Source organism: Coregonus lavaretus (assembly GCF_964263955.1).
Source record: "Coregonus lavaretus genome assembly, chromosome: 32".
Lineage (NCBI taxonomy): Eukaryota > Metazoa > Chordata > Actinopteri > Salmoniformes > Salmonidae > Coregonus > Coregonus lavaretus.
Genome location: NC_140019.1, coordinates 39279189 through 39295486, shown reverse-complemented (window position 1 = coordinate 39295486; position 16298 = coordinate 39279189). Strand labels below are relative to the sequence as shown.

The window sequence follows — 16298 nt, the reverse complement described above, 5'->3', positions numbered from 1 at the left end:
TGAACGTATTGCTACTGCTGAACTAACGGCAGGGTCACTATCGCATCAGAGTACACTGGAACACAGCTGCGGTGGAGAGACTGGGGAAGGGACTGGACTGTCAGTTGGTAGTGGTGGATGTCACCGCATTAAAACACAGGCTGGGAAAGGGTTCAGTACTCTGAGGTGCTGGAGGTTAACTTAACGGAGATTAGAACGAAGACTACGTAGTTGCACTAGAGGATAACCTAACTAACAGACAGACTTAAGAGAGGACGTAGGCTACATTTTTAGGGTGGGGGTCAAGGACTGTTTTTTTGTTTGATTGCCTTAATTACACAGAGGGAGAGGCATGGAGGTTGTTTTCAAGGAGGGGATGATATACCTTAAGGGAAACAAGTTTGGAAAGGTGAGTGTTTTACAAAGATGCTGTGTATTTGCAGGACTTTACTCAACTGAGCTAATAGATGAAAGTCTTCACTAATGTCGGAAGAAATGTTCAAGGCTATTCTCATCTGATTTTATAAATTCAAGTGATGTTTATGACAGTTATTTCAACAGTAAAAAAAAAAAAAAAAGGAATCGTGATTTGATTGCTTCGTTGATTGACCGCTGCATCCCTCCTTCACAGAAAACGTGGAGGAAGACGTGGATGGTTCTCTACCCCCCTAGCATCTTCGGCATCGGTCGAGTCGAACTCTTCGACCTCCTTGACGGAGGCCTTACCACCCCCACCGGCAACGCCTCCAAGCCCAAGTCCCCCCAGGGTAGGAGGGTTGTTCAGCTGTGTGACTGTCTCAGTGTCGTCCCTGCCCCAGAGGAGAGCTGCCCTCCAGCCCTACCTAACGACGGTAATAGTGTTCTATTTATCTCATTGTTATTTATTAGTGCCACAATTTGGTATGTTTACATGCACAAAATAATCTGATTTTATTGCGAATACTCAGGTTTTATTAGTGGCAGAATGTCTAGTTAATCTGGATCTTCTACGGTTTCCAGACCCGTACACAGATTAAACCTAGTTCTTGACTAAAAACCTATTTCAATGGAGACTTTCCTTTTGAGCTTTGTAGTCCAGAACTCGGCTTAATCTGTCCATGAAACCGGTCCTTTATCGGTTCATATCAGTGTATCTGCAATCTGAGAAACTGTTGAAACCCTGATTAAGGCAGTTTAGCTGTTTTGAAAATGTTGTTTTATTAAATGTATTGCCGCTTTTCTTCTCTTTTCTAAAATAAAAACGTTGGACTTTGAACTGCCTCCAGACTGTAGAGCATTCTATCTGAACACCACACAGAGAAGTTACATCCTGGCCTCAGAGACCTACCATGACTGGGTGGAGGCTCTCTGTCAACTAGCCTTCCAGGTAGGGGGGAGTTTTATCTTCCAGGTACACTGGGGGGAGGGGCCTATATAAATAGTGTTTATGTCAGTATCTCCTACCTTCCTGGGGGGAGGGACTATATAAATAGTGTTTATGTCAGTATCTCCTACCTTCCTGGGGGTAGGGACTATATAAATAGTGTTTATGTCAGTATCTCCTACCTTCCTGGGGCGAGGGACTATATAACTAGTGTTTATGTCAGTATCTCCTACCTTCCTGGGGGGAGGGACTATATAAATAGTGTTTATGTCAGTATCTCCTACCTTCCTGGGGGGAGGGACTATATAAATAGTGTTTATGTCAGTATCTCCTACCTTCCTGCGGGGAGGGACTATATAAATAGTGTTTATGTCAGTATCTCCTACCTTCCTGGGGGGAGGGGACTATATAAATAGTGTTTATGTCAGTATCTCCTTCCTTCCTGGGGGGTAGGGGACTATATAAATAGTGTTTATGTCAGTATCTCCTACCTTCCTGGGAGGAGGGGACTATATAAATAGTGTTTATGTCAGTATCTCCTACCTTCCTGGGAGGAGGGGACTATATAAATAGTGTTTATGTCAGTATCTCCTACCTTCCTGGGAGGAGGGGACTATATAAATAGTGTTTATGTCAGTATCTCCTACCTTCCTGGGAGGAGGGGACTATATAAATAGTGTTTATGTCAGTATCTCCTACCTTCCTGGGAGGAGGGGACTATATAAATAGTGTTTATGTCAGTATCTCCTACCTTCCTGGGAGGAGGGGACTATATAAATAGTGTTTATGTCAGTATCTCCTACCTTCCTGGGGGGAGGGGACTATATAAATAGTGTTTATGTCAGTATCTCCTACCTTCCTGGGGGGAGGGACTATATAAATAGTGTTTATGTCAGTATCTCCTACCTTCCTGGGAGGAGGGGACTATATAAATAGTGTTTATGTCAGTATCTCCTACCTTCCTGGGGGGAGGGACTATATAACTAGTGTTTATGTCAGTATCTCCTACCTTCCTGGGGGGAGGGGACTATATAAATAGTGTTTATGTCAGTATCTCCTACCTTCCTGGGGGGTAGGGGACTATATAAATAGTGTTTATGTCAGTATCTCCTACCTTCCTGGGAGGAGGGGACTATATAAATAGTGTTTATGTCAGTATCTCCTACCTTCCTGGGAGGAGGGGACTATATAAATAGTGTTTATGTCAGTATCTCCTACCTTCCTGGGGGGAGGGGACTATATAAATAGTGTTTATGTCAGTATCTCCTACCTTCCTGGGGGGTAGGGGACTATATAAATAGTGTTTATGTCAGTATCTCCTACCTTCCTGGGGGGAGGGGACTATATAAATAGTGTTTATGTCAGTATCTCATACCTTCCTGGGGGGAGGGACTATATAAATAGTGTTTATGTCAGTATCTCCTACCTTCCTGGGAGGAGGGGACTATATAAATAGTGTTTATGTCAGTATCTCCTACCTTCCTGGGAGGAGGGGACTATATAAATAGTGTTTATGTCAGTATCTCCTACCTTCCTGGGAGGAGGGGACTATATAAATAGTGTTTATGTCAGTATCTCCTACCTTCCTGGGAGGAGGGGACTATATAAATAGTGTTTATGTCAGTATCTCCTACCTTCCTGGGGGGAGGGACTATATAAATAGTGTTTATGTCAGTATCTCCTACCTTCCTGGGGGGAGGGGACTATATAAATAGTGTTTATGTCAGTATCTCCTACCTTCCTGGGGGGAGGGGACTATATAAATAGTGTTTATGTCAGTATCTCCTACCTTCCAGGGGGAGGGGACTATATAAATAGTGTTTATGTCAGTATCTCCTACCTTCCTGGGGGGAGGGACTATATAAATAGTGTTTATGTCAGTATCTCCTACCTTCCTGGGAGGAGGGGACTATATAAATAGTGTTTATGTCAGTATCTCCTACCTTCCTGGGAGGAGGGACTATATAAATAGTGTTTATGTCAGTATCTCCTACCTTCCTGGGAGGAGGGGACTATATAAATAGTGTTTATGTCAGTATCTCCTACCTTCCTGGGGGGAGGGGACTATATAAATAGTGTTTATGTCAGTATCTCCTACCTTCCTGGGGGGAGGGACTATATAAATAGCCAGTTTGACATTTATTGCTATTATCACATTTTTATACAGAAGGTGAAAGAACATTAGAAGGGGCTAGTATTCATAAGAAAAGTGTATGCACTCACTAACTGTAAGTCGCTCTGGATAAGAGCGTCTGCTAAATCACTAAAATGTAAATGTAAATAAGACAACATTAGAAGGGGCTAGAATTCATAAGACAACATCAGATGGGGCTAGTATTCATGAGACAACATTAAAGGGTCTTGTAGTGTAGCTCAGCCCGTCCCAAATGCACCCTATTTCCTATAGGGCATCCTTATACTTCACTCATTTTTGACCAGCGCCCAGTAAGCTGCTATTTGCAAGCAAACCCACTGGCAACAATGAGGAAGTAGTCCTGAAAGCAACAGTTCGTCACCTCCTCACTTCTCCTTACTGCTGCTTACTCAAACCCTGTCTCCCCTCCCCCCTAGCCACCTCTCAAACCCTGTCTCCCCTCCCCCCTAGTCACCTCTCAAACCCTGTCTCCCCTCCCCCCTAGTCACCTCTCAAACCCTGTCTCCCCTCCCCCCCAGTCACCTCTCAAACCCTGTCTCCCCTCCCCCCTAGTCACCTCTCAAACCCTGTCTCCCCTCCCCCCTAGCCACCTCTCAAACCCTGTCTCCCCTCCCCCCTAGCCACCTCTCAAACCCTGTCTCCCCTCCCCCCTAGTCACCTCTCAAACCCTGTCTCCCCTCCCCCCTAGTCACCTCTCAAACCCTGTCTCCCCTCCCCCTAGTCACCTCTCAAACCCTGTCTCCCCTCCCCCCTAGCCACCTCTCAAACCCTGTCTCCCCTCCCCCCTAGTCACCTCTCAAACCCTGTCTCCCCTCCCCCCTAGTCACCTCTCAAACCCTGTCTCCCCTCCCCCCTAGTCACCTCTCAAACCCTGTCTCCCCTCCCCCCTAGCCACCTCTCAAACAGTGTTACAGTCATAAAACTAACGGAGATACGAGAGATCACCTCGTTGTTTAACCTTAACGTTTACAGCGCTCTGGGCTCGTATACATAAAATGTCTTAGAGTAGGCGTACTGATCTAGGATCAGCTTTCCATGTAATCATAGAGATTGAATGAATGAGAGGCCCAGACACACAGAGTATTCATTATGATTATAAAGCTAAACTGTAACCTAAAGTTTACAATGCTCTGCCACTTGACCAAGACTTCTGTGAAATCAGAACAATACTCTCTGTCTGGGCCTCATTCATTTATCTCAGCATGATGTTTTATCTCAGCACTGGTATTCTCAAGTTGAGGACGTGTAATATCACCCTCCTTTTCTTCTGCTGCAGAAAGACCCTGGAAACACAGAGAGCAGAGAGAAGGAGAGAGGAGATGGGACGGAGATAGCCATGGAGGAGAATGAGCTGTATGCTACCTGGAAGACAGGTACATAGAATGCACACACCCACACACCCACACACCCACACACCCACACATATACTATATACGGCATACACTATATATACAGCAGTATGTGGACACCCCTTCAAATTAGTGGATTCAGATATTTCAGCCACACTGTTGCTGACAGGTGTATAAAATCGAGCACACAGCCATGCAATCTCCATAGACAAACATTGGCAGTAGGATGGCCTTACTGAAGAGCTCAGTGACTTTCAACGTGGCACAAGTCAGTTCGTCAAATTTCTGCCCCTGCTAGAGCTGCCCCGGTCAACTGTAAGTACTGTTATTGTGAAGTGGAAACGTCTAGGAGCAACAACGGCTCAGCCGCGAAGTGGTAGGCCACACAAGCTCACAGAACGGGACCGCCGTAAAAATTGTCTGTCCTCGGTTGCAACACTCACTACCGAGTTCCAAACTGCCTCTGGAAGCAACGTCAGCACAAGAACTGTTCGTCAGGAGCTTCATGAAATGGGTTTCCATGGCCGAGCAGCCGCACACAAGCCTAAGATCACCATGAGCAATGCCAAGCGTTGGCTGGAGTAGTGTAAAGCTCGCCGCCATTGGACTCTGGAGCAGTGGAAATATATTATATGGAGTGATGAATCACGCTTCAACATCTGGCAGTCCGACAGACTAATCTGGGTTTGGCGGATGCCAGGAGAACGCTACCTGCCCCAATGCATAGTGCCAACTGTAAAGTTTGGTGGAGGAGGAATAATGGTCTGGGGCTGTTTTTCATGGTTCGGGCTAGGCCCCTTAGTTCCAGTGAAGGGAAATCTTTAACGCTACAGCATGGTTTGTCGAGATCAGTGTGAAGGAACTTGACTGGCATGCACAGAGCCCTGACCTAAACCCCATCGAACACCTTTGGGATGAATTGGAGCGCCAACTGCGAGCCAGACCTAATCGCCCAACATCAGTGCCCGACCTCACTAATGCTCTTGTGGCTGAATGGAAGCAAGTCCCCGCAGCAATGTTCCAACATCTAGTGGAAAGCCTTCCCAGAAGAGTGGAGGCTGTTATAGCAGCAAAGGGGGAGGACCAACTCTATATTAATGCCCATGATTTTGGAATGAGATATTGGACGAGCAGGTGTCCACATACTTTTGGTCATGCAGTGTATCTACAGTATGTCTTGGAAATGCGCGCCAGATCTGCCCCACTACTGTTACTGTTGCTATCACAGTGATCTGTCCTGTAAGCGCTGAGGGTTTTGAAACAGGACACAGTATGGCCCAACGGAACAGAGAAGGATGAGACTGCTCTTTTTAGAAGAACCCACGCAGAATGAAAAGGTCCTGTAATTAACCTAAATGGTCTATTTGCAAAGAAAGAATGGATGGTGAATAAATGAATGGGATGGATGTTTTCTAGGGCGCTTTTAATTATCACTGTAGTATGAAACAGTGGTCCTCTGTAGCTCAGCTGGTAGAGCACGGCGCTTGTAACGCCAAGGTAGTGGGTTCGATCCCCGGGACCACCCATACACAAAAATGTATGCACGCATGACTGTAAGTCGCTTTGGATAAAAGCGTCTGCTAAATGGCATATTATTTATTATTATTTAAACAGGATGACATCAGCAGAAAGAAACTGCACCCCAATTGCACCCTATTCCCTACATAGTGCACTACTTTAGATCCCCATAAAGGGAATAGGGTACCGTTTGGGACGCTGGCATCCTCTGAGAGATCTCAGAGGCTCAGACACACAGGAGAGAAAAGGTTCTGGCTTATCCAAATGTCTTTTCATTTCTGTTGACTTCACACCCCACTGACAAGCTGAAGACTGCAGAAAATAATATCTGTGGTGAAAATAATTGGAATATCCTTGTGCCCTTTTGTGTTGAATCTATTTATGTGCTTTTTATTCAAATAAAGAAGTATTTTTGACTAGTCAGCATGTTAGGGTTTTGTGTAGGGACTAATCCTTATGTCCATGTCCATGTAAGAGCTACCTAAATGTCCATGTATGAATGATGAATCTTAATGAATCTCAAGTTAACATCGTGATGTTTAAATATCTTTCCGCCTCCCCCTCCCCTCTTCCTTCTGCTCCTCCCAGCCCGATACCAGGTGACAGTTCAGACCAATGAGGCGTCGAGGAGATGTCAGCTGACAGGAAGTTACCTCCTCTTGCCAGAACAAGACACCATCTTGCTCCAGGACCTCCAGACAGGTGTGACCGTCTACTGCTGGCCCTACCACCTGCTACGACGCTTTGGACAGGTCAAGGTAAGAGGTCAGAGGTCAGACCGTCTACTGCTGGCCCTACCACCTGCTACAACGCTTTGGACAGGTCAAGGTAAGAGGTCAGAGGTCAGACCGTCTACTGCTGGCTCTTCACCTGCTATGACGCTTCGGACAGGTCAAGGTTAGAGGTCAGAGGTCAGTCCGTCTACTGCTGGCCCTACCACCTGCTACGACGCTTTGGACAGGTCAAGGTAAGAGGTCAGAGGTCAGTCCGTCTACTGCTGGCCCTACCACCTGCTACGACGCTTTGGACAGGTCAAGGTAAGAGGTCAGAGGTCAGACCGTCTACTGCTGGCTCTTCACCTGCTATGGCGCTTCGGACAGGTCAAGGTTACAGGTTAGAGGGGCAATCTGCAGTTGCTACATCCATTTTTTGACTTATAAATGAATGATATACACCCATTGGTTCTTGAAGAATATAACTTATAAATGCCTCATCAGCTTAGTTCAACTGTCGTACCTCATCAGAACCCAAAATATAAACTTGTTTTACTCCAATGTTTATAAACATTGCAAATGTAAACAAACACTGTATAGCCGAGACATCATGCTTCAAACTATAATGTTGATATATTGGCTGGTCAGTCATAGCTCTGTGTATGAGCCTGCTTTGTTATTTTTTTCAACGAAGGATTTCCCTTTTAAAGGTCAAAGTAAAGGGTTAAAGGTCGCAGGTTATATGTTAGAGGTCAAACCGTCAAATGCTGGCCCTACCAGCTGCTACAACGCTTCGACAGGTCAATGTAAAGGGTTAGAGGTCAGACCCTCTACTGCTGGTTCTACCAGCTCCTACGACGCTTTGGACAGGTCAATGTAAAGGGTCAGAGGTCAGACCCTCTACTGCTGGTTCTACCAGCTCCTACGACGCTTTGGACAGGTCAAGGTAAGAGGTCAGAGGTCAGACCCTCTACTGCTGGTTCTACCAGCTCCTACGACGCTTTGGACAGGTCAAGGTAAGAGGTCAGAGGTCAGACCCTCTACTGCTGGTTCTACCAGCTCCTACGACGCTTTGGACAGGTCAAGGTAAGAGGTCAGAGGTCAGACCCTCTACTGCTGGTTCTACCAGCTCCTACGACGCTTTGGACAGGTCAAGGTAAGAGGTCAGAGGTCAGACCCTCTACTGCTGGTTCTACCAGCTCCTACGACGCTTTGGACAGGTCAAGGTAAGAGGTCAGAGGTCAGACCCTCTACTGCTGGTTCTACCAGCTCCTACGACGCTTTGGACAGGTCAAGGTAAGAGGTCAGAGGTCAGACCCTCTACTGCTGGTTCTACCAGCTCCTACGACGCTTTGGACAGGTCAAGGTAAGAGGTCAGAGGTCAGACCCTCTACTGCTGGTTCTACCAGCTCCTACGACGCTTTGGACAGGTCAAGGTAAAAGGTCAGAGGTCAGACCCTCTACTGCTGGTTCTACCAGCTCCTACGACGCTTTGGACAGGTCAAGGTAAAAGGTCAGAGGTGAGATTAGTCCGATTATTCAGTGGTAATGTCCAGTAGATATCAGAGTTGTGTTGTGTCTATCATAATCATCAGAACTGAATAACCAGTCCCTCCAGGATTTTGTGGCGGAAATTCTAAAATTTTGCATGGCAATATGCAATGATTTAGTCCAATTTGTCACAAAAATGTGCTGACGAAGAAAAAAGTTTGTTGCCTTGTGGCTTGACTGAACCATATTATGCGGTAGATGTGTGGTGATTGGTTGAAATTGTGAGCCCTCTTTTTGTAGTGCGGTGATCTGTCAATTTTCTGCAATAATATTGTGATGTTTTTACTGTTTTATGTGGTAATAGTGCAGTGATTGGTCAATCCTGGAGTAACCCATTCTTGTGTTGTGTGTGTGTGTGTGATTGACAGGGGGGCTTCAGCTTCGAGGCAGGTCGTCGCTGTACCTCAGGAGAGGGTCAATTCACCTTCCTGTCTAAGCATGCTCCTCAGATCTACAAGGCCATTGTAGATGCACTTACTCTGCACAGCGAAATGGACAATAAAGACACCAAGACCTCTACCCAGCCTCCTGGCAACTCTTCCTCTCCTCAACTTCCTCATTCTTCCTCCTCGCCTAAACTCCCTCACTCCTCCTCTCCTCCCTCTCCTCACACATCTTCCTCCTCTCCTAAACTCCATCACACCTCCTCCTCCTCTTCTCCTCACCCTCCTAACAAACAAAGAGTCCACACCCGCACCCTGACCGACCTATCAGACAGACCCACTGCCCCTCCTCTACCAATGAGAAACAACCTCTTACCCAACACTCCAATCATAACTCCTGTTACTGAACCGATTCCGGGGCCTGAGCCAATGGCTGACTCTGATAGTGATCTGTACGCCACTATAGAGGACCACCGCCCACCAGCCCCACTCAGGGCACAGCACAGCCTGCCCCTCTACGAGGAGGAAGAAGAAGAGAGGTGCCACTCCCTGGATACTGTCGACCTGAACAAACTGGGGCTGGCAGAGGGGTCTCCTCATTACAACCCGAGAAGGGGTGTTATTGGGAGGGCAGGGGAGAGAGAGTGGGAGAAGGAGAGGATGGGGGGTAGTTCAGCGTGTGTCTATGCTTTAGTGAGCAATCCCTCCCAGACCCAGCCACTGTCTCTGGCTTGGCCCATGCCTCAACCCCAAACCCAGTCCCGGTCTATGCCAAACCTGGCCCACCTGCAGTTACAGGCCCAGTTACAGGGGGAAGAGGAGACGGCCTCGGGTGGCTCCACCGGGGTCCCTGTCAGTTTTAAACAGAAGCTCTCTGACATCCTGGGTAAGGATCTGGCTAAGTTTCAGCAACCCCAACCCTCCCTAAATGCCCAGCCCCCATTACCCCCCCTGGCCACAGTGACACCAAGAGGCAGTGAATGCTAATGTCTACTGTTACTAAAAGACAGTGACTTACAGTGGGGGAAAAAAGTATTTAGTCAGCCACCAATTGTGCAAGTTCTCCCACTTAAAAAGGTGAGAGAGGCCTGTAATTTTCATCATAGGTACACGTCATCTATGACAGACAAATTGAGAAAAAAAAATCCAGAAAATCACATTGTAGGATTTTTAATGAATTTATTTGCAAATTATGGTGGAAAATAAGTATTTGGTCACCTACAAACAAGCAAGATTTCTGGCTCTCACAGACCTGTAACTTCTTGTTTAAGAGGCTCCTCTGTCCCCCACTCGTTACCTGTATTAATGGCACCTGTTTGAACTTGTTATCAGTATAAAAGACACCTGTCCACAACCTCAAACAGTCACACTCCAAACTCCACTATGGCCAAGACCAAAGAGCTGTCAAAGGACACCAGAAACAAAATTGTAGACCTGCACCAGGCTGGGAAGACTGAATCTGCAATAGGTAAGCAGCTTGGTTTGAAGAAATCAACTGTGGGAGCAATTATTAGGAAATGGAAGACATACAAGACCACTGATAATCTCCCTCGATCTGGGGCTCCACGCAAGATCTCACCCTGTGGGGTCAAAATGATCACAAGAACGGTGAGCAAAAATCCCAGAACAACACGGGGGGACCTAGTGAATGACCTGCAGAGAGCTGGGACCAAAGTAACAAAGCCTACCATCAGTAACACACTATGCCGCCAGGGACTCAAATCCTGCAGTGCAAGACGTGTCCCCCTGCTTAAGCCAGTACATGTCCAGGCCCGTCTGAAGTTTGCTAGAGTGCATTTGGATGATCCAGAAGAGGATTGGGAGAATGTCATATGGTCAGATGAAACCAAAATATAACTTTTTGGTAAAAACTCAACTTGTCGTGTTTGGAGGACAAAGAATGCTGAGTTGCATCCAAAGAACACCATACCTACTGTGAAGCATGGGGGTGGAAACATCATGCTTTGGGGCTGTTTTTCTGCAAAGGGACCAGGACGACTGATCCGTGTAAAGGAAAGAATGAATGGGGCCATGTATCGTGAGATTTTGAGTGAAAACCTCCTTCCATCAGCAAGGGCATTGAAGATGAAACGTGGCTGGGTCTTTCAGCATGACAATGATCCCAAACACACCGCCCGGGCAACGAAGGAGTGGCTTCGTAAGAAGCATTTCAAGGTCCTGGAGTGGCCTAGCCAGTCTCCAGATCTCAACCCCATAGAAAATCTTTGGAGGGAGTTGAAAGTCTGTGTTGCCCAGCGACAGCCCCAAAACATCACTGCTCTAGAGGAGATCTGCATGGAGGAATGGGCCAAAATACCAGCAACAGTTTGTGAAAACCTTGTGAAGACTTACAGAAAACGTTTGACCTGTGTCATTGCCAACAAAGGGTATATAACAAAGTATTGAGAAACTTTTGTTATTGACCAAATACTTATTTTCCACCATAATTTGCAAATAAATTCATTAAAAATCCTACAATGTGATTTTCTGGATTTTTTTTCCTCAGTTTGTCTGTCATAGTTGACGTGTACCTATGATGAAAATTACAGGCCTCTCTCATCTTTTTAAGTGGGAGAACTTGCACAATTGGTGGCTGACTAAATACTTTTTTTCCCCACTGTATATACCAGCTCTATCAGGTCTATCAGAACTAAAAGACATGGGGAGGTGACTTTGGGTGCCTGAAGAACTGCCAGTATTGAAAGTGCACAGCTGAATCAAAAGTGTATTGTGTACATTTGTAAATTGCATTTATTTCAGCATTTAGTCTGCAAATCCCCCGAACCCCTCTTGCATTTTTATTTCAACATTTACATATTACGGATGTATCTCTTGCATTAAATTAAAATATATTGAAACAACATATTGAGTTGACTAAGAGTAGCATATGATTCCCATGCCAATAAAGCCCTTTGAATATACAGTGTTGAAATTAAAATCAGGCAGAGAGTGAATTATCCTGGAGAAATTAGAAACAACTTTTGAAATATGCATCCACCAAATACAAAATTGTATTTATTGCATCAAAAACTATTCTTGCAAGAATACAAAATAACAATACATAAATATCAAAGTTATGTTTTTATTTTTTGATTATTAGATATAAATGCAGTCAGACAGTGAAACCAAATGTTCCGGACTTATTTAGTCAATAAAGTGCAATAAACGAAGGAAAGGCCCTATGAGAAGTCATATTACAAGGCCTTGTTTAAATACATAATAAAGTCTACAATATCACACAGTAGGCTAGGTCTTTTTTATTTTGCAGTGTCGATATCTAATAAATAAATGTGGCATGATGAAACATCCCTCCTTATGAGTAAAAGATGTTGAAAATACTAATTTTCAACATCTTGTGCTCACTGGGATGTTCGTGTTCTTGTCTAAATGTAGTCTAGACTACCGTTTTAATCTAACCCAGAACAACATTCAACTTTTCAAGATGGGGGGACTACAAGCAGGGTTTGGGGAACATTCCCTTTAAACTCCAGTCAACTCAGAAAGTAAACCAAATTCTGATTCCAATGTTTCCCATTGGAGAGAATTAGAGTTGGAATTTCAGTGTACTTCCTGAATTGAAAACGGAATTGACCCCAACCCTGGTGTCCATATCTAATAAATACATATGGCATGGTGAGACAAGCCGAGAGTAGGCCTAGACTACCGAGACTACCGAGACTACCGAGACTACCGAGACTACCGAGACTACCGAGACTACCGTCTCGATCTAAACCAGAACATTATTCAACATTTCAAGGTGGGCTACGTGGCTCTATTTGGTGTCCATTATTATGTCTTCTAAAACACACAGTTTATATAAAATATTAAGCAATCCATATTAAAACGTCTCCTATAAGAGTTCCTGTTGTGACATTCAGACTCTAAAATGTCACTGTCTGCCGGCCTGTCCGTCCTCGAAGTCACTGTAATGCGACGACTCTCCATCACTCCCGTTAGGAGTGTCAGACATCCTCTTATTCCCCGATCCTAGATCAGTTTTAGGCGCAGACAGAATGATGAGGTGACCGACGGGGTCAGTGTTCTCCTGGTCTCCGACCAGTCTCTTGTTCTGAGGCTGCGGAGAGGGGGAGTCCTGCAGGGTGTAGCTGACCCCAGTCATCCCACCACCGCTCCCCCGGGGCTCTGGAGAGAAAGACCCCAGCAGGTTCCTCCTAGCCGGGATGGGGTGGTCTATGTCCGGTGAGGCACATCCACTCCGAGACCCGACCCGACCCTCTGGCTTCACCGCCCCGGTGAGCAGCTCCGAAAGCTCCTGGATGTAGATCTGAGCCATTTGAAGAGTATCATACTTGGACAATTTGTTATTGTCGGACGGGATCACGCTCCGCAACGTGTCAAACGCCTTGTTCAGCCCGTGCATCCTCCGCCTCTCTCTGGCGTTAGCTGCGACGCGCCGGTGTTTCTGCGGGCCCGGGTGGTGGCCCTGCTGCTTACCGTTACCTTCCTCTCCCTGGTCCCCTGCTACTGTATCCAGGTCCATCTCTATCGTGACACCACTGTCCGTTCGTTTACTCACCGACATGAGTTTCTCCAGTGAGAGATCCATGGAGCCGCTGTGTGCGTAATGGCCCGTATCTCTGGGTGAGTATGGAGACTGCCCTCCTGGAGATGTTACCCAGGTTCTGGATCCGAGATGTCCCAGTTTAGACTGTTCTAACAGGGGGAAGTCCTCGGCTGTGTAGTCTGGCCAGCCGGACAGTTTTGTTTTAGCTGTCATAACGGCTACAGACATCCACGATTCGGTTGGAGAGGTATGGTGAGTTATTTCGCTCTATCTTGGATAACCAATATTTGGAAAGCACTGGAACGTGTCTTAAATATTCAAGGACAGCGGTAAGACTTAGTTGGAGAGTTGTGAGGAGTTTCAGAGCAAAAAAAAAAGACAAAATTCCACCAAAACCAGGCTTGGACAGCGCTGAAAATGTGTCTCTTAAATGCCCAAGAACGGCGCTAACAGTTGACTCACTTGTGACACAATCTCCTGGCTGTCACCTCTGGATCCTGGCCGATCCTTCAGTCCTACATCCCCCTCCACCTAACCCCGCCCTAGGAGGCACACAGGTTCGGATGGCACAGCCAATAGCGTGGGTTGCCTCTTCCCCACAAAATAAAACAATTGGGCCGATCGTAACTTTCTTTTGTGCAAATATTGTGCATTGTAACTCCATCATGATGTTGATTGACATTTGCCTTCACTTGTCATCCGAGGTCATTATGTCTTGGAGAAAATAATAATAATTTTACTTTTTAAATAGTTTGTTTTCAACGAATAAACTCTCACGACTAGAGGTGTATTTGTGTTTATTCGATTCCAGAAAATATTGGGGGACTTTTAGGTCTCGTGAAAAATAAACGAATGATTTATGTATATCGAATACACATTTTTCTAAGGGCTGCTTTTTTGGGTTTTGGCAGTGTCGCCTATAAACAGATGAATTATTTATTTGAATAATAAAAAAACAATAAAAGGACTCCTTGAGGGTGGAGTACTCGCCTTGACATCTCCCTATATTTAATCTGAATATTTATCTTCCTCTAGTTTGTGTTGCTGCCAACGTCAGTTAAAAACTTACCCACATCCTTATCCCTTGACAATATAATACAGCGCAGATAAGCAACGGAATTAGCTAGGGGAGAAGCAGACTCGTAGAGGAAGAACTGACGTGCATAGCAGAGCAATATATGTTCTAGTTTGTTCTCAAATAAACAGTAAAAATGGACAATCTCTGTGGATTATTTGCGGTAATAAAAGTTGCCAGGTGGTGGCCAGGTGGAAGGCAGGGTGATGGACACACCTGTCTCCGCCACACCCCGATCACTGATAACAGATACAGTATGTCTGACTGCAGGGCAGGTAGGTATAGCCACAGCTATGAATCATTTAGTAGTATAGGAGACAATATTGGGCAGGTACAGTGGCTTGCGAAAGTATTCACCCCCCTTTGGCATTTTTCCTATTTTGTTGCCTTACAACATGGAATTATAATGTTTTTTTTTTTTTTTTTTGGGGGGGGGGGGGGTTGTATCATTTGATTTACACAACATGCCTACCACTTTGAAGATGCAAAATATTTTTTATTGTGAAACAAACAAGAAATAACCCCCCCCCCCCCGAGTGTTGCTTTAGCAGTATGCTTAGGGTCATTGTCCTGCTGGAAGGTGAACCTCCGTCCCAGTCTCAAATCTCTGGAAGACTGAAACAGGTTTCCCTCAAGAATTTCCCTGTATTTAGTGCCATCCATCATTCCTTCAATTCTGACCAGTTTCCCAGTCCATGCCGGGGATGGTGTTCTCGGGGTGATGAGAGGTGTTGGGTTTGCGCCAGACATAGTGTTTTCCTTGATGGCCAAAAAGCTCAATTTTAGTCACATCTGACCAGAGTACTTTCTTCCATATGTTTGGGGAGTCTTCCACATGCCTTTTGGCGAACACCAAACGTGTTTGCTTATTGTTTTCTTTAAGCAATGGCTTTTTTCTGGCCACTCTTCCGTAAAGCCCAGCTCTGTGGAGTGTACGGCTTAAAGTGGTCCTATGGACAGATACTCCAATCTCCGCTGTGGAGCTTTGCAGCTCCTTCAGGGTTATCTTTGGTCTCTTTGTTGCCTCTGATTAATGCCCTCCTTGCCTGGTCCGTGAGTTTTGGTGGGCGGCCCTCTCTTGGCAGGTTTGTTGTGGTACCATATTCTTTCAATTTTTTTAATAATGGATTTAATCGTGCTCCGTGGGATGTTCAAAGTTTCGGATATTTTTTTATAACCCAACCCTGATCTGTACTTCTCCACAACTTTGTCCCTGACCTGTTTGGAGAGCTCCTTGGTCTTCATGGTGCCGCTTGCTTGGTGGTGTTGCCCCTTACTTAGTGGTGTTGCAGACTCTGGGGCCTTTCAGAACAGGTGTATGTATACTGAGATCATGTGACAGATCATGTGACACTTAAATAAAGTCCACCTGTGTGCAATCTAACTAATTATGTGACTTCTGAGGGTAATTGGTTGCACCAGATCTTATTTAGGGGCTTCATAGCAAAGGGGGTGAATACATATGCACGCACCACTTTTCCCTTATTTATTTTTTAGAATTTTCTGAAACAAGTTATTTGTTTCATTTCACTTCACCAATTTTGACTATTTTGTGTATGTCTATTACATGACATCCAAATAAAAAATGCATTTAAATTACAGGTTGTAATGCAACAAAATAGGAAAAAACACCAAGGGGGATGAATACTTTTGCAAGGCACTGTAGGTATAGCCACAGCTATGAATA

General features: G+C 45.5%; 1 protein-coding gene across 1 annotated transcript; it reads left to right on the top strand.

Moving 5' to 3' along the window:
* Positions 1–71: 71 nt before the first annotated feature.
* On the top strand, positions 72–10033 carry LOC311107338 (uncharacterized protein). Its single transcript, XM_084149822.1, has 6 exons — positions 72–388; positions 611–830; positions 1245–1345; positions 4774–4870; positions 6953–7122; positions 8997–10033. The coding sequence occupies exons 1-6, from the start codon at positions 332–334 to the stop codon at positions 9996–9998; spliced, it is 1647 nt and encodes a 548-aa protein (XP_084005948.1). The 5' UTR covers positions 72–331; the 3' UTR covers positions 9999–10033.
* Positions 10034–16298: the final 6265 nt, after the last annotated feature.